The sequence below is a fragment of the Neltuma alba genome, unplaced genomic scaffold (genome assembly GCF_004799145.2).
Source record: "Neltuma alba isolate B1F8T4 unplaced genomic scaffold, ASM479914v2 tig00011497_pilon, whole genome shotgun sequence".
In the NCBI taxonomy this organism is placed as follows: Eukaryota; Viridiplantae; Streptophyta; class Magnoliopsida; order Fabales; family Fabaceae; genus Neltuma; species Neltuma alba.
The window spans coordinates 186,934-204,437 of record NW_021636165.1 but is presented as its reverse complement, the minus strand read 5'-3'; the positions used below and the strand labels follow the sequence as shown (position 1 = coordinate 204,437).

General features: G+C 38.5%; 5 protein-coding genes across 6 annotated transcripts; 3 read left to right on the top strand and 2 right to left on the bottom strand.

The window, feature by feature from the left end:
* Positions 1-257: 257 nt before the first annotated feature.
* Positions 258-3,726, top strand: LOC114714223 (26S proteasome non-ATPase regulatory subunit 8 homolog A-like). The gene is made up of 6 exons (XM_028898952.1): positions 258-439; positions 1,175-1,253; positions 1,784-1,886; positions 2,257-2,520; positions 2,847-2,958; positions 3,272-3,726. Exons 1-6 carry the CDS (start codon positions 335-337, stop codon positions 3,410-3,412), a joined length of 804 nt encoding a protein of 267 aa, XP_028754785.1. The 5' UTR covers positions 258-334; the 3' UTR covers positions 3,413-3,726.
* Positions 3,727-5,536: 1,810 nt separating this feature from the next.
* LOC114714234 (uncharacterized) lies at positions 5,537-8,054 on the top strand. Its single transcript, XM_028898963.1, has 2 exons — positions 5,537-6,891; positions 7,728-8,054. Exon 1 carries the CDS (start codon positions 5,727-5,729, stop codon positions 6,876-6,878), a length of 1,152 nt encoding a protein of 383 aa, XP_028754796.1. The 5' UTR covers positions 5,537-5,726; the 3' UTR covers positions 6,879-6,891; positions 7,728-8,054.
* Positions 8,055-8,666: 612 nt separating this feature from the next.
* Positions 8,667-11,284, bottom strand: LOC114714235 (uncharacterized). Of its 2 annotated transcripts, XM_028898966.1 has the most exons (3): positions 11,026-11,284; positions 9,537-9,594; positions 8,667-9,446 (listed from the first exon to the last, which is right to left on the bottom strand). In XM_028898966.1, exons 1-3 carry the CDS (start codon positions 11,240-11,242, stop codon positions 8,894-8,896), a joined length of 828 nt encoding a protein of 275 aa, XP_028754799.1. In that variant the 5' UTR covers positions 11,243-11,284; the 3' UTR covers positions 8,667-8,893. The 2 variants fall into 2 exon arrangements, with proteins under 2 accessions (XP_028754799.1, XP_028754798.1); XM_028898965.1 differs by having other exon boundaries at positions 8,667-9,594.
* Positions 11,285-12,087: 803 nt separating this feature from the next.
* LOC114714236 (tRNA (guanine-N(7)-)-methyltransferase) lies at positions 12,088-14,453 on the bottom strand. The gene is made up of 2 exons (XM_028898967.1): positions 14,389-14,453; positions 12,088-13,112 (listed from the first exon to the last, which is right to left on the bottom strand). The coding sequence occupies exon 2, from the start codon at positions 13,093-13,095 to the stop codon at positions 12,322-12,324; it is 774 nt and encodes a 257-aa protein (XP_028754800.1). The 5' UTR covers positions 13,096-13,112; positions 14,389-14,453; the 3' UTR covers positions 12,088-12,321.
* Positions 14,454-14,772: 319 nt separating this feature from the next.
* LOC114714233 (pentatricopeptide repeat-containing protein At5g39350-like) lies at positions 14,773-17,301 on the top strand. The gene is given in 4 exon segments (XM_028898962.1): positions 14,773-15,019; positions 15,110-15,165; positions 15,257-15,519; positions 15,522-17,301. Coding segments are annotated over 3 exon segments (1,998 nt in total). The 5' UTR covers positions 14,773-15,019; positions 15,110-15,154; the 3' UTR covers positions 17,246-17,301.
* The last annotated feature ends 203 nt before the right edge of the window (positions 17,302-17,504 follow it).

Below are 17,504 nucleotides of genomic sequence, written 5' to 3'. Positions count from 1 at the left end.
CAAATTTTTTGTCATTGTTGTTTTAAAAAATTAATCTACTCTTGGTGTTTTATTGAGCAGAAAATCATAGAAGTTTATAGATAAATAAACGACAGTAATTTGGGTGCCAAAATTTAAAGCCCAGACTAGGCTCAGTTTAGGCCCAGAGGCTAGATCCAATTTCTCATGGGCGTACCCGGTCCGAAAGCTCGAAAACCGCCGCTACAAGAAAGGCATTATTTTTTGTTAATGAAAAAGGGCAAGGCGTCATTTTGATCGGCGTCGGAATTCCGATCCCTACTTGTCGTTTGGAGTAATCAATCTTTGGCACTCAGAACAGTGAAAGCATAGCTACATGGATCCGAAGCTAACAGAGGTCTCTCAGCGCTTTGAGCGCTTCAAAGCCGCGTTACTTAGGAATGACTTTAACACCTGCTGTGATCTCCTCTCCCAGTTGAAGGTAGCGAAGCCGCAAACCCTAGTTTATGAGTTCAACTCTTATTACTCACTCTACCTTGTACTAGAAATTTTGTGAAATTTATATGAAAATTGTAGCAGTCAATACGTAAACTTTCATGGCCGTCATTGGGTTTTGGAAAATCTATTTAGTTGGTTGGTTTTAAAAAGAAGAGATAACGCTTTAGCAGATTTGGCATCGAATGATTTCGTGGAAATACTATTTGTTTAATGAAGTGGTGGAGGCCACTCAACATCGATCTTGGATGGAATATATGTATGCAATTTTGCACTTTTATGGCTCGATTGTTTCTGCATGGGCTAATTATGTTAAGAAACCAATCATATTGAAATATTGAAGCCGTGGGAGTGGTTACTTAGGATATATAGTTATGCTAGGACAACATATCCTGCCTGCTGAATGGCAGTTGAACCTTCCCCAAGTATGTTTTAGTAAACATTTTGGCGTGCCAAGGGTTTGATGACCCAGCAGCAAGTTGGGTGATTGGTTCGTAAACTTTTGGTCTAGGCAACTAATGCAGTGGGCAGCTTTGCTTCGAAATTAACGTGTTTATATAAACAATGCACGAAGGAGGAAGTCGTAGGTTTTGGGAGTCGGTGATATACACACACAGACACTTCTCTGCAAGGTCTTGAGTTTCTCAGATCTGGTTTGCTATGCATTTCAATTGGATTTTTTTCCAATCCCTGTAGAAAATGACTTATTCTTATTTTGCAGGTGTTACTAACAGAGTTCAGAAGCCTTCCACCTTTGTTTGAAGAGACATCTAATGCTGTCCATGAATTGACAATAGCAAGTAGATAATCTTGACCCCAATCTGGTTTTTCTCCTATTCTTCTTTTGTACCAATAAACTTTTCTAAGCCTATTATTTTTACAAATAGATTTGTATTCTCTTTACTTGACTAATAATATGAGTAGATCTTAAATTTGGAGGTGAGTTGAGTGAGTATGGATTGATATTGTCAATGATTACCTCATAATAATAGCTTAGCCATCAGCTTTCTTGGTCAAAAGCCGAACCTTTTGGATGCACCCATGGCTTCATTACTACCCTTTTCTATTCTTTCTAGTTGATCCCATGGTTTAGGAAGACAATCTTGCTGTGAACATCATCACAGCTTGTTGTGGTAAAATTACCTTAGAGATCATTAACTTGGCTTCAGAAGGAAAATATAAATGAATATAGCTATTAAAGACGGAGAAGAGACTATAAATGTTTGTTTTTCTATTTTCCTTGTGTCTGTGAATCTTATCAGTATGTACCTGCTAGAATTCTTATTGATGAGGCATTGTTCTATTTCTCATTAGTATTTGAAACTTCCAGGGGATATATATGAGCATGCCGTTGTCCTTAGTGTCAAGATGGAGGATCAGGAAGCCTTTGAGAGGGATTTCTTCCAGTTAAAACCCTATTACACAGATGCTCGGTAACTTGTTCTTCCCCTTTTCCCCTCTTTATAAATTTCTGTTGCCACTATGACAGTTGAACCTGCTACACATATGAGGGGCATTGTTTTATCACTTAGTTTTCATGGACTTTGCATGTCAAGAAACAGGAGAGAAGTAGTATTAGAACGGAGATGCATGTCTGTTTGCAGTAATCTTTCAGTTATTTAAATACGTCTAGGACAACTCCTTTGTCTATTTTTATGCATTGCATTTTTTATGATATATTTTTGTCATAGACCTAGTCCACATTACATGTGATTCCCCACTTGTATCTGCTTTTTGGTATGTCTCTTCTTTTTGTCTACCTCTCAATATATTCTAAAGAGTCTCAGGGTTTTTATGGTGCAGAAACCGTATTCCTCCATCCCCTCAGGAGTACCCTATATTAGGCCTCAACCTGTTGAGACTACTTGTGCAGAATAGGATTGCTGAATTTCATACAGAGTTGGAACTGCTTTCATCCACTGCTCTTGAAAATCCCTGCATCAAGCATGCTGTGGAGTTGGAGCAATCCTTCATGGAAGGTGCCTACAATCGTGTCCTGAGTGCCCGACAGACAGTGCCACATGATACATATGTTTATTTCATGGATCTTCTGGCAAAGACAGTCAGGTAACATAGTTCTCCTGTTTCTGCTGATAGCTTAGCTGATGAAATAAATATGATGGACATCTAGAAACAGGCATTCTGGCTAGATTTGTTTTATTCAAAACTGGGGCTTTTCTAACTAATTTTAGTGGACTATTGAGAGAAAGCAAATGCAATGATAAGCCATTGGGTTGAGTTGGGAATGCAGGATTATCATTCTGGGCGCTTGGTGGAATATTTACTTTCTCCATACTCTTCAAATGGTATTTCACGTGTTGGCTGTCTTTTGACATGCCATATCAGCTTATCTATTATGATTTGTAACAAGGTATCTATTTTGCAACTCCCAGAGATGAAATAGCAGGATGCAGTGAGAAGGCATATGACTATCTTTCACTAAAAGATGCTCGACAAATGTTATTGTTTTCTTCTGATCAAGAACTCGTTAAATATATAAACGAGGTGAGCATCATTGTATCTTCTGCACTTCATGTGGATTCTGTTTTTGATATGGCATGTTCTGCCTTGGATCATCTGGAAAGGATTGATGTTGTGGGAACTAGGTTTCTGGTGAATAAACCAAGCTGCTGTTCTGACTTGATGAAGAAATTTCACACCGTGCAAATTGAATTGAAATTTGAGCAAACTGTAAAGCCTAACGAAATAATTTAACCTTGCGGTATCACATATACAAGAAAAATAGGAAAAACTCCATCTCATCATTGTACATTTCAATTTCATTCTTTTGTGTTGTAACGTTCTTCCATAATCGCAGGAGCATCCTGAGTGGGAGGTTCTTAATGGGGCTGTGTATTTCCATAAGGCCAAAGAATCAGCGCCTTGCAAAGAAATACCATCGCTGCAGCTTATCAACCAGACGCTCAGTTATGCTAGGGAGTTGGAGAGGATTGTGTGAAGAGAATACAATGCTGTCTCATTTTCCAAAATTTCCAGATCTGGAATATCTTTGTTGATACTCTCATTTTAATTTTTTTTTTCTTCCCAATCCTCTGCAGAACTAGAAAATTGTTCTCGTACCTAATTCATGTCATTGGCTATATTATTCCTTGAGGTACTATTTTCATTCACTGTGCTGTTGCAGAAGGAAAAGAAAAATGCACTATACTGATGTCTTTTTCTGTTGAATTTTATGTGTTGTCTCATGACGCTGTAGTTAGGTTTTAAACCCATTGAAAGGCTCATATTATAAACAGAAGTTTACTATTTTATCATACGAGGGATCCTCAGTTTGCCGCCATCAAATCCTTGGATGTCCGATTCAACTCAACGAATTGCGAAAGGGATTCTGGGTTTAACCCTTGCGAATTCAAATTTTGTTCAAGTTTCAAGATTAAGTTATATCTGTTATTTATGAACGGGGGAGCCTTTTATAGATTTTATTAAATCTATTAATATATTGAGGTATTGTTGACATTTTGAAAATGAGTTGAAAAGAAGTTACTCGTGTTGAGATAAGAACTAGGGGCTATTTGTCAAATTAAGATTTGAATTCCTGCTGGAAGAGATAAGAGGTATTTCTATTTAGGATTATCTCTAATAGGAGGATATTTATGTTTTAATAAGAAAAAAAAAGGTGATATTCTCATTCTTCGTTAATATATCCATTTTTTGTGTTCTTACGAAAACATCATTTGTTTTTGCTTTATTTTTTATTAGTGTTCTACTTTCTTTTTTTTCGCTTTTTGGGTCTTCAATGCACTGAACAAATGAGCACTGATGTTTCATATGTTGGTTGTCAAGATAGAGTGATTGTTTCTTTTTGTTTCTTTTCATGTACAAGAGCTATCTGATTTGGAGTTCTTTCCTTTCATTTTTTCTCAAATTATAGAAAATGCATTATCAGATGGATTCTATAAATTCTCCTTCTTTTGCAAAAAATTATTTGATAAAAAGCATCATCGTCATCATCATGCTACATTTCGTTTGGAGGAAAATGAATCTTGCTCTGCATAAAGGAATTATTAATCCCCCACCAAAGGTAATAAATTTTTTTTTTTTTGACCAAAACCAAAGGTAATAAATGAATGTCAAAACTTGCAACCCTATCTCACTGTCATTTGGTCCTGGTTGTAAATTAATAACAATATATCTACTTGCAAAGATAGTGAAGCTCTTTAAAAATATATACACACGAGCCTTTCCTCAAAAAAATTGATAACCAAACTAGCTAAAAGATAGTCTCAATTAAGGAAAATTTAAAATAAAGCAGGAATATGGTGTGCCAGCTCTGTTCATCGTCATGGAGAAGAAGAGGAACCCACAATACTTTTTTTTTTTTTTCCTTTTTTGGTGATAGAACCCACTCTGAGTAACCTATCTTCGATAATTATTTTGCTGCACTGTTCTAGTAGTGTTTATTCTTACAAAGGAGTAGTTGAGCATAGTAGAATTGTTTGTCATAAGCAAAAACTTCTCAACAGCACTTTCCTGCAGAAGGAAAAAGAAGGAGAACTTGAATATGGATATATGATGCTTTTTCCTTGATAAATTCCTTCTCTTTGTCCTTATTATTATTTTTCTATTCTTCAATGTAAGGGTTGCTTAAGTAATTTGAAGACCGATGCTAACTCCAGTTGTAATTGTAAAAGCTAGTAAATTAACTCTTATAATTAGGATCAACAGTAGTATATTATGGTATCAATCATATTTCGAACTTTAAGATTTTCAAATGGAGGTCCTTTCCCAGATTTGTGCTTCCCTAGTTTCATTCAAATTTAGTAAGCACATTCATCTCTCTCTCTCTCTCTAACTAATAATTTATCAAGAAAATATTTGTATTAGCTTATAACGAATTAGTTACCACTTGCCAGTGAAAGTTGATTTTATCATCTAGAAAAATGTGCCTAATTATTTTAGGAAAAATATATAAAATATTTAATGAAGAAATTAACACATAGAAAAATGATCCGGGTCAGAGCATTTACATATATAAAAATCCGAAAGTTCAGTTTGAAGTTCAGTTTGTGAGTGGGGGAGTGTCGCCGACATCTGAGTTCAAAGGCCCCACCTCTGCCCGCTTTCCTCTTGTGATTCTCTTTCATGATCGTTCTTCCACACTGCATCTTCTCAAAATCATTCAATTCCTTTTCTTATTTCAATTAATGAAACCCCTTTTGAACAAAGTTTGTAGCTTTCACTAAGTAACCATTAAAAAAAAAAAAAATCCTTTTAAGCCTCAGAATTCATTCGAACTGGTAGGGAAGACGACAATGGCTTTCAGTTTCAGTATGAACCTCAACCTCCTCCTTCTCGTCGCCATGGTTGCCTCCAACATTATCTCCCTCTATCATCTCTCCTCCACCATCATCTTTCCCTCCAACCCTCCTCCTCAACCCGTCCCCGACCACCTCCTCCGCCAACTCCACTCCATACGCGGCACCATCAACCGACTCACGCGCCTCCAGCAAACTTCTGCCGACACTGACACTGTTCCAACTACTTCTGCTACTACGAATAAAAACCACAGCATTCCTTCAGATCTCTTGCTCTACTCTCGTCTCTCTCCTATTGCTTCCTCTTGCCATGATTACCCTGAGCTTCTTCACAAGTACATGAGCTACACTCCGTTCTCGCTTTGCCCTTCTGATTCTGATATCGCCGAGGCTCTCATGCTCCGTGGTTGCCACCCACTTCCTCGCCGGAGATGCTTTGCACGGACCCCACAAAAACCCACTTCTTCACTTCCACATAACCCCTTTTCTTCTTCTCTCCCCAGCTCCAATGTTATATGGGACAAGTACTCATGTCAGAGCTTTGACTGCTTCAATCGACTGAATCCAAATCTGGGTTTCGATGCGTCTCGTGAAGTAACCAAATTTGTGAGCTACAAGTCTGAACTTGACCTCCCAATACCTCAGTTTTTACAGATTGCGAGAGCCGCTAAGTCTGTGATTCGATTGGGACTCGATGTTGGAGGAGGAACTGGGACTTTCGCTGCGAGAATGAAGATGCATAACGTGACGGTTTTGACGACGACCATGAATGTGGCTGCGCCTTACAGTGAGGCCGTGGCGCTGAGGGGGTTGGTGCCGCTGCACGTTCCGTTGCAGCAGCGGCTGCCGGTGTTCGATGGCGCGATGGATGTGGTGCGGTGCGGGCAAGCCGTGAACCGGTGGATTCCGGTGACGATGATGGAATTTTTGCTGTATGATGTGGACAGAGTGCTGAGAGCTGGTGGGTATTTGTGGGTGGATCATTTTTTCAGTAAAGGGGTTGATCTTGAGGCGGTGTACGGACCCCTGATCGGAAAATTGGGGTACAAGAAAGTGAAGTGGGCGACTGCAAACAAGATGGATATTGCTGGTTTGAAGAATGGAGAGGTCTACTTGACTGCCTTGTTGCAGAAACCCGTGTCAAGATAACTTGAAACACAAGGTAATGAGCCATATTTAGAAACTATGACTGAGAATGAAGTTCATTATAGAGTGTCACTCATGTTAATGTTAGATGATTAGGAGTGAAGCTTGAAATTGCCCTGACAGGAAAAGTGGGTTTGCTATTATGAGCTGAGCTGTGTAGTAATAGTTACGAGGTTAATAATAATAATTGAGACTATAATTCAAGTATTATGCGTTAAGTGATGCTTAGAGCTTATATTTGTTGGTGAAACTCAAAGTACTAGCAGGTCTTTTGACATAAAACTAGATAATGAACTCGTATGTTGTATGGAGTATGAGGTATAGGATTCATAACTTGTAAACAGTACAGATTTCTTAAAGGTCTTTAGATGTAAAATCAGGGATTTTGTTATGCGAGAAATGCTGAATCTTCTATGTACTTCTTATGGTGAGTTAGTTCACTATTATTGGAGGTGTTAGACTTGCTTTGTAAGAGAAAACACTCTAGAGGATCCATTTCATTTACCAGGGCCGTCAATTTTACTACAGGCATTGATGCAGAGTGAGAAAGATTAGATTTCATTTGGGCAAAAACTACATATCACCTCCCCCATTTACATGCTAATTCCTGCTTGAAAATGTAATAGAACTCTTTCTATTTTTTGAAAAGGAAACCCAACATTCCCATGTTAAAGAAAGCAAAGAAATAAAAGGTATTTTGCTCCATCTTCGAGATAGTCTTTCAAAGGGAACCGAGTATTTTTAGTTCTGTTGCGTTCTTTTGGCTGGTTCTTTACTTTCTGATGTATGCAAATCCCTAATCTTATGATTGAGTCCTAACAAGATTCTTCATTTCCTTTTTCATGACTGTAGTTGATGCATTTCTATATAAAAACACTTACAAGGATGATACAACAGTAAAAGGTTCCTTTGAGATCAAGGGGCTTTCAATGAAGCAATTCCAATATCCACTGTGAAGGATCTTTCACTCTTCTTGCTGCATTATTCAACGTCCAAAACCACAAATGGAACAAAAATAGAAGCAGCTCAAGCAGAGGCTCAAGGGCTAACTGTTTGAAGAAATCCCTCGTTTTCGTCGTCATCGTCATCGTTGACTTGTGTGATTCTAATTCATTGTTTGGAAATAGATCTACGAGGCACTAATTACCAGATTTAGATTTTTTTATTATACTTTTCTCTATTACGTCTCTGTATGCATTTAAAATAGTTAGTGCGCGCGCGCGCGTGTTAAAAGAGTGGATACAATATTGAGAGCAGCAAAAGGGCATCGGAGGGAAGCGCATATATTCGACTTGATATTAGTACAACGAACGCCCCTTTTGAATGGTATATATAATTAATGATGTTCTAATAACTTTATCAACAATACTTCCACCTACAATACTCCAAATACAGCAAGTCGGGATGGATTAGGTGGCAAATTAACAAAAATAGGAAAGAATTAAGCGCTCAAAATATTTGGACTAATCAATTTCTTTATTCTCTTTAATTTCATTTAGTTTTAAAGTTCACAATTGAGAGCTCGAAATCTTTAAGCTTTATAATGTAACTAGATGAGAGCCCTTTACAAATGCAAAGTCTAGGATAAACCATACCATCCATGGACATCTTGTATATTGAAAAAAATGCTATCCCATTCACGGTACAACTTTTCTCAATTTGTGGATAAAACACATTTGATCATGTTCTGAATCTTCCCCATTAATATCAATGTACATCAGATGAAATTTATTTAAAAAAAAAAAAAACTATTCATGAGTTTTGAATAATACATTTTAAGCTCAAGTCAAATTCTATGCAAAGCACAATACCCCACATTAATTAATGTAATTATGTATTTAGACATATAGATTACATTACCAATATAAGCGAAACCCAGACAATAGGTGAACAAAAAGTCAGTGATGTTTCAGTAAAGGCTAATCCACACATTACAGAAATAACAAGATCAGGCAAACAGATGGAAAAGGAAACAGATCTTGGGGCAGAGTAAATTGGAAAAAAAAAGAAAAGAAAAATTACTGGCTAAACAACTGCACAAGGGAGAGGCCGCATATGACAGTAATTGCATAAGAAGCACAGTCCATGAGCATAGCATCCATCACATTCCGCATCACCAAGGCAGCTTCTAGTGCCCTGCCAAGATGTTCAGTCCAGTGCTCTGAGTCAGAAGAAGTTCTATTTGGTCTTTCTGCAGCACTTTCAGAACCTCTTCGTTTACCAGTAAGAAGTTGTGCAACTACAACAGTTACATTTGTCACTAAAACCAGGTAGAGCGGCCTAAAGCTTAGTATACCCTTCACATATTTGTTATCTAGCAAGGGAAATCCTAGGTAAGAGAAAACTACTAGCAGGGCTACAACAACAGAACAACAAAGGCGGGTAATCTTTGATGCAGTAATGGCAGAACTTATTTCTCTAAAAAGTTTAGGGTCCCGAGACTGAACTGATGACTGTCGTTCAGCTCCTACAATAAAACTGGATGGATCTGGAGGCGGTTGTACCTGACCAACTTCTGATGAAACAACTGATGAACCTGGAGGTAGTTGCACTTGTTCAACTTCAGATGTAGGCACATTTGAAATCTGATTATGCTCTAATTCACGCCAAGGAGGTGTCTTGCTGCTGCTTGTGCAAGCATCAGAGTGGTCTGGATCAATAACAGGATCAGGTTCTAATAAAATTGGATCAGACCCCTCTGCCTCATCTTGAAGAGAAACTGCACATAAAGATAACTGATCAGTAAAAGTAAGAAAGTTATGCATTTCCGGTTACAATAGAGGGACATATAAAGCTTTAACTAACGGTTACAACAATGCTTTAGCTGCGCCATGCCCCTAACTATCCCAAGCTCAGATCTAACCAGCTGTCTAATGAGTAGTCACTTGGTTACAAGATAATAAACCAAAGAAACTAGCTGATCAACTATATGAGTACTTTTCCCACAATCATTTAATGTCTCATTTATTTCCCCACCAGGCAAAGTTACGATGTAACTTTTACATTCCCCCCTCAAAAATTTAAAGATGTGCAAATTGCTAAGTTTTTTCCACTCATTGTCCAGAAAGGCTACTGGAGAATTTAATTGAGCTACGCCACTGATCTCTGAAGAGACATCAAATGGTTGCTTTCCTCCTGGGAGAGGTAATACATGTAGGCCCACTAAACAAGAGAAACATAAACAAGAGAAGCAATACCCCGGTTCTGTGTCCCCAAAGCAAGAGCTCTAGGAGCTTGTATATGGACATGGACCCTATAGCCTTCAGGATTTTTCACAAGTTTTCCTCTCTCAGGATTAAAACTCCCAGTTACACCCTATAGGCTTACTTTAGAATTCATTTCTTGCCACTCAATGTACTTCCAGGCTGCATGCAAATCTCAAATGATTGAGAAGAGACACCAGAACAGAAAGCAGGGGCATTAAGCAGAAAATTGACCCCTTCCATGATGTTTTAAAATGAAAAATCTAATTAAGGAGCCAAAGCCCTAGAACTTCCCGAGGCTCATGGGCATTGCACAGACAGTGGTGAGCCGCACAATTCTATGCCGTTTATCTTTATATAATATATTGATAACCAGTCCTGAACGTTGGTCTAAGTTCACGATTCCAAAGCATGAGTGAAATATCCACATTGAAAATCTATGAACACTTGCAAAATAACCCATTGCACCTTAATCCACAAACAATTTGACCAAACTCATGTGACAAAAAAATTAAAGTCAGAATGATCTATAGAAACCAAATTTTGTGAAACCCACTCAAGGAGAATTTATCAATTTGAATCCTTTCCATCATCCTGCCATGTTTCCCCACTAAGAATAAAGGTATCACAAAGTATGGACCCATCCGCAGAAAAAGAAGAAATACAACATTAGCAAAACTTAAATTCAAGTGACTCACGAGCAAAGTAAAATGCAGCCATACGTACGCAAGCAGATAGAACACTACTTAACTAGCTATAGATTTACTGCCACATCGGACTTCTAATACCAGTGCATGTCGGATTAAACAGAGAAAATATTACACACCCGATCACAGAATAAGCCAATACATTGCCAATCCAATCATATCTGACTTAAAAAGAAATTGCAGAAAAAAAAAAGAAGAAAGTATCTTACGAAAAGAAATTCGAAGAAAGAAGAAATGTACCGCTGGTGTTAGGATGGGAAAATACGAGGGGAATAGCTTGATCGTTTACACTGAACGGCCCAGGTGATGAATCCGCATAAGCATCGGTTGGTTGGGAGTGGGAAGAAGCCGAACGAGGAGGCGAACGATTTTCGATCCGACCCGTTATAAGGGCTAATCGGTCGGATCCGCGCTCCAAGATTTTCTTTCTTCGGGCTTCTCTCGCGTTCGCTGCCATCGCCAATCGGACCGCCAAGCCAACCGACCGGGCTCACATATAAAAGAATGTGTGCGACAGGGAGAGCTCATCTTCACGGCTTGCACGTTAAAAGCACACATACAGCTCACATCTTTTGATGTTAAAAAGGAACAAAAAAAATAGGGGAAAAAAAACAAGAAACATATAATTTTGATTTTTATTCTCAAAAAAATTTTATAAAATTGTTTCGTAGAACAACTTTTGGAAGGAAAAAAAAATTGTTTCGATAATAATTTTAAAAAAATCACATTTGAAAAAAAAAATCATATTTGGCAAGTGGTAGTTATAAACAGTGATAAATACTAGATAGTATATGATAAGAGAAGATTTCTCCAAATTTTTAAAAAATAAAAAACAAAAAAAAACGTAAAAGTTGTTTTTAAGTTGAAAACATGTTATTGTTTTTTTGTTTTTTAAAACAATCAACTAAAAACAAATTATCAAACAAGTTTTTTTCCTTTTCAAAAAAAAATTGTTTTCAAAATGAGAAAATAAACAAGCTCCAATTTTTTCCCCCTATGTGTGAGATGGCTCTAACTTTTAAACCCATAATCCCCTTTGTTAGATTGATTCTAATCCACCGATTGGGTCTAATCTGATAAATATTTAATTGTTTAAATCTTTTCCAATTAGTTAACTAGGTTTTATGTTAAGGGTAAAAAATAATATTAAATTTTACAAGAATCTTGCTACTTTATCAATATATCAATGTATAATTGATCATGTATAATCTAATCCTAGGTTGTATTGTTTACTTGCCATGAGCCGTGCAATTCATTGTTTAGGTTTTGTGCAATACACTGAGTGCGCATATCAAGCTACAATTAAATTGAATAATAACTTCAGCATCTCTATTTCGTTTCTCTTTAAGTCAAAAAACGGTATGTTTTTTCTGGGAAAGTGCAAACATAAGATCCTACAAATACATGCCTTATCTCAGTAGATATCAGCATAAATAACGATCTTGACGTCACTATGAGACATTTGCTCTCTATAGTACAGCCAGATAAAAAATATAGCAAATGAAAGATGGAAAACGCTGATTGCAGAAAATGGGCCTAAGTCTGGGGTGTCTGATCAGATAGCGCGATGCGCCTGTATACGGCTTGGAAGGTCTGCCCTCCATTTCTAGCCACCTTTTGGCCTTCCTCAGTTGCAGTACTAAGCAGCTTCACACATGGGTCTGCTTCAAGTTCTTTCTCAGTCAGGGCTTCAAACATGGGGTGACTCTCCAGACAAGACTTCATCCAGTCCCCAAGTTCTTCCACATCTGTTATTGTGTATATGACCCCACCAACCTCGAGAGCATAAGCATACTCGTCTAACAAGTGTGGGCTAATTACACGTCGGCGGTGATTCTTCTCTTTGAAGTGAGGATCCGGAAACAAGAAAAACATCTTTGTGAGCTGTGCTTTCTCAAAGTAATTGGGGATGTACTTCATGGAATTTGTACGCACCACTGAGACATTCTGGTATTGACCTGGATTTGCTGCTCTTAGAGCTAAAATGCGTTCCTTGACATATTCTGTCACCTTGTCTCTAAGTTCCATTCCAATCATCAGGGTTTCTGGGAAAAGGGTTGATAGACTGATGAGCAGTCCACCAAAGCCACAGCCAATATCAGCAAACTGGATCTTTTTGGAGTTATTAGCTTGATCAGATGGAGGAAAAAACTCAGGGTAATGGAGTGAATAGTCAACGTGACTAGGAGATATAGGCACAGGGAAGTGGGAGTCACTCAGTGGATTGCTGTGTGCTCGTGCTCGATAGAATCGCTTTCGAGGTAGTCCACTTGATTTACTGAGAGTTGAATTTACTTCAGTCCCAGGCATTTCTCTATATATTGAAACTGCAGGGTTGTAAAATACAGAACCTTCAGAATAGAATCATTGTACTAATACTGATAAAGCCTATGAATGTGGCATAAGCTTCTTAGCACAACAGGATGAATCACTTTCGATGTTATTTACATTCATTCAAGGATATTAGTTCACAGACCAGCAAAAGAGATGATGAACACGTCAAGAACAAATACTTGGATTGAATATCACGAGACTTTAGTTGCACCTTTGCTTTTAAGCTAGGAAACCTGACCATGTGTAAACTATGGTCAAAGTCTAATAAGTGATGAATGAAAAATCCAAGCTCACTGTCTTCATATTCAATCCGTTGTTCAAATATGCTAAGTACAAAACACTTCATTACATATGAAACGCAGGTTCAACCAGAGCAGGAGCATCATCCTAATTTCAAACTGTTACATGTTACTTTAGCCAAACATCAGGTCTCATCTTATGCAACCAAAGAGGGATAAAACACACACAGACAATATCTCATCCACCAAGTTACGTACAATGTGCCAGTGCTAGTACTTCGTGAGGCAATCAAAGTCAGGTAACAAAAGTTAAATGACAACTCTCTACTGGTAATCAAGTTTAGGTAAAGCAAAAGCCATGAATCTAACTGTGCTTCAACTATGGATGGTAGGCCTACGGCCACCAGTTCCACCCTGCCCCATCCATGTCCGGGATCACCATGGTTGGGAAAACACTTCCCATCCTTCTTCCATGCCACCCTCAGAATCCACAGGCAGACCGAAATGATTAAATTACCCGTTCAAAATTTAAAATATAAGCAAAGTCCAATCCAACTGTAACAAGACACAATTGCAAACAAGAATAGGGTGTTTGAAGCCAGAACCAGAACATGGTGCCACAAACCAGTCTACTTCAGCATAGAAGAGTCAAGTAAACCATATCAAATTCTTCTAACGACAGAAAAGTACATTAAGCCCCACATTTTTACAGACATCCATGGTAGAGACCGATCATAGTTCAGAGAACAATACAACTCAAAGCAGGAATGCCAAATCCATTCCCTACCATTTCAAAAGCAAAAGGGAAAAAAAACACAGAGAGAACAGAGAATGTAGAAAGAGAATGAACAGTAGAACGCGAAGCTAAGAGAGAGGTGGCAACAGAGAATTCCCAATGCTATACACATGTCGTATATGTCTACAGAAAATTGAAAACTAAAATAAAACAAAACAATCGGACAGAATAATATGGACAAGTCTAAAAGAAAGACCAATCTGAGATTTAAGATTCAAGAATAGGCCAAAGCACCTTCAACTTCCAATTGGAGGGAGTAATTGACGGCGTACCTCACTAGACCTGCTACGGCGGCCACCCGAGGGACAGCGAGGTGAACAACGTAACGTAACTTGGGCTTGGGAGGGAGATATCGAAGGAGGAGGAGCGGTTTCCAATTCCAAACTCATCAGACCCCTAATCACAACGCACCGTTTTAGTGAGGAAGAATCGTGGCCGTTCATCTCATCATCACTAAACGCACCGTTCGTCTGCCTCTCCCAGCTCTTGGGCCTCCGCAGCGAACTTCGTTGCTGTCTTCCCAACGAATATGAAACATACCAAACGAGGTCATCTCCATTGTCATTCTCATCCTCATTCCCATTCCTTTATTATTCATTCCTACATTCCCAGCATACCGCTAGTGTAGAGTTCTTCCCCCCCCCCCCCCGGGGGCCAACGCTAGAGAGGACCGTGTACTTTTGACTTGAAACTATCTTATGTTTTCGTTAGTTAAAATTGTTGGGGCAATGAATGTTGTTTTTTAATGTCCCCATTTAAAAGTTTTAAACACAGATGGTTCCTACTGCTGTGAGTCACTTAATAAAATTTTTGCTTTATCTGATTTTAGCACAAGATAGTTGCCGGTTGCTTTCTGTATGTTAAGGTTAGATCCTGAAACATCATTGTTTCTTTCATACCTTGAGTATTTTTTAGTTTTTAGATCCCTGACTGCATCCATTTTCTTGTATTCCAGGCTGTTTAGGCAGGTAGTTGGGACCTAGGCTTCTCAATTGGGTTGATGAATCAGAGGTAAATATTGCTTTATTACTTCTATTTTCAAGCAGAATTTTGTAATGTAGTTTTTATCTGAATCCTTGTGGTGATGATAATTATGCTGTAGGAGAAATTGGCATGAGATTTTTAGGAGATCCTTAAGGAAGTATGCCAGGGCTCAATTGCTTTCTAAAACGAAAAAACTACACGCCCGCATCATCATGACATTTGGTCTCTTTTCCTGTTCTTCCTCCAAGCTTTGGTCAATTCTTGCCACAACTTATGCGCAGTGCAATCATGCCTCATATGCACATGAGCTGTTCACTAAATTTCCTGAACCAAACTTGTTCTCATGGAATATAATGATCAAGACGTATAGTCAAAAGGGTCGCCCTATGATGCACTGAAACTGTTTGTTGATATGCTTGCTTCTGGTCAGAGTCAGCCTGACAAGTTTACATATCCATTTGCCATCAAGGCGTGTGGTGACTTGTCATTGATTGACGTGGGTATTGGAATACATGGGCGGACTTTGAAAACTGGCTTTGATTTGGACCATTTTGTCCAGAACAATCTGATGGCAATGTATATGAATTGTGGGGAGAAAGAAGCAGCACAACTTGTTTTTGACTTGATGCAGGAACGGACTGTGGTGTCTTGGAATATCATGATTAATGGATATTTCCGAAATTCCTGTGTGGAGGAAGCCTTGATGGTTTATAAAAAGATGAAGGATGGAGGTGTGGAGCCTGATTGTGCAACAGTGGTTTCTGTATTACCTGTTTGTGGTCATTTGAAGAATGTAGAGCTGGGAAAAGAGATTCATGCACTTGTACAGGAGAGGGGGTTTTGGGGGAATATAGCTGTGAGGAATGCTATGTTGGACATGTATGTTAAGTGTGGTCGAATGGAAGAAGCATGGTCGTTAGTGAATAAGATTAATGAGAAGGATGTGGTGACTTGGACGACCTTGATAAATGGTTATGTTCTGAATGGTGATCCGAGAAGTGCTCTAATGCTCGGTCACCTGATGCAATGTGAAGGAGTGAAACCCAATTTAGTGAGTATAGCTTCTCTTCTATCAGCTTGTGCCAGTTCAGTTTCCTTGAACCATGGTAAGTGCTTGCATGCTTGGGCAATAAGGCATAAACTTGAGACTGAGGTTATTGTGGAAACTGCCTTAATTGATATGTATGCAAAATGCAATCATGTTAAACTCAGTTATAATGTGTTTATGAAAACCTCAAAAAAGAGAACCGTCCCGTGGAATGCGCTTCTATCCGGGTTCATACACAATAGGCTTGCAAGAGAAGCGGTACAACTCTTCAAGCAGATGTTACTGGAAGAAATACCACCTAATGATGCAACCTTGGGCAGTCTTCTTCCCGCATATGCTATACTCTCTGACCTCCATCAGGCAATGAACATACATGGTTACCTTATACGATCTGGATTTCTTTACAGACTAGAGGTATCAAGTATTCTAGTTGATATATACTCAAAGTGTGGATCTTTGGAATATGCACACCAGATTTTTGATATAGTCCCTCTAATGGATAAGGATATTGTTATTTGGAGTGCAATAATTGCTGCTTATGGAAAGCATGGGCATGGAGAAATGGCCGTATCACTATTCTATCAGATGTTGCAATCTGGCGTAAAACCAAATCAAATTACTTTCACCTGTGTTTTGCACGCTTGCAGCCATGCGGGGATTGTTGATGAGGGTTTGAGCATTTTCAAGTTGATGCTCAAACAACACCATATTATTCCTTGTACTGACCATTATACTTGCATCATTGATCTTCTCGGTCGTGCAGGTCGACTCAATGATGCTTATGATCTTGTTGAAACAATGCCTGAAACACCTAACCATGCTGTATGGGGTGCACTTCTTGGTGCTTGTGTGATACATGAGAATGTTGAGCTGGGAGAGATTGCTGCAAGGCGGCTTTTTGAGCTTGAGCCTGAAAATACTGGAAATTACGTATTGTTGGCAAAACTTTATGCTGCTGTAGGAAGATGGAGTGACGCAGAGAAGGTTAGGCATGTAGTAAATCATGAAGGATTAAGAAAAGAACCTGCTCATAGTTTGATTGAGGTCAGAAATATGTAAATTGGCATGACTTTTGTAAATTACACTGTCAGTTTGCAGTATTCTCAGCTTCATACACAAATCTAAAGAGTTCTATCCAATACTGAGTAAAGCTTCAAAAGGCCTTATCAAATATACAACAGGTTATTCTTTTATAGATTGAGAAGCACCATCTTACTGTTGCCGTTAGTATTTTGTTAATTGTGATGGTGGAAACTGTCCGGTCATTTTGATGACACATTGCGTCGATGCTCCTTTAGTTTGCAGAGAGTTATCGATT

Bases quoted from the DNA above. Each gene is read 5' to 3' on its own strand.
- LOC114714236 (XM_028898967.1), bottom strand. From the start codon at position 13,095: ATGCCTGGGACTGAAGTAAATTCAACTCTCAGTAAATCAAGTGGACTA.
- LOC114714235 (XM_028898965.1), bottom strand. From the start codon at position 11,242: ATGGCAGCGAACGCGAGAGAAGCCCGAAGAAAGAAAATCTTGGAGCGC. The intron at 9,595-11,025 runs GTACATTTCTTC...CTTTATGTGCAG, and splicing joins TTCCCATCCTAACACCAGCG to TTTCTCTTCAAGATGAGGCA.
- LOC114714223 (XM_028898952.1), top strand. From the start codon at position 335: ATGGATCCGAAGCTAACAGAGGTCTCTCAGCGCTTTGAGCGCTTCAAA. The intron at 440-1,174 runs GTAGCGAAGCCG...CTTATTTTGCAG, and splicing joins ATCTCCTCTCCCAGTTGAAG to GTGTTACTAACAGAGTTCAG. The intron at 2,959-3,271 runs GTGAGCATCATT...CCATAATCGCAG, and splicing joins TCGTTAAATATATAAACGAG to GAGCATCCTGAGTGGGAGGT.
- LOC114714234 (XM_028898963.1), top strand. From the start codon at position 5,727: ATGGCTTTCAGTTTCAGTATGAACCTCAACCTCCTCCTTCTCGTCGCC.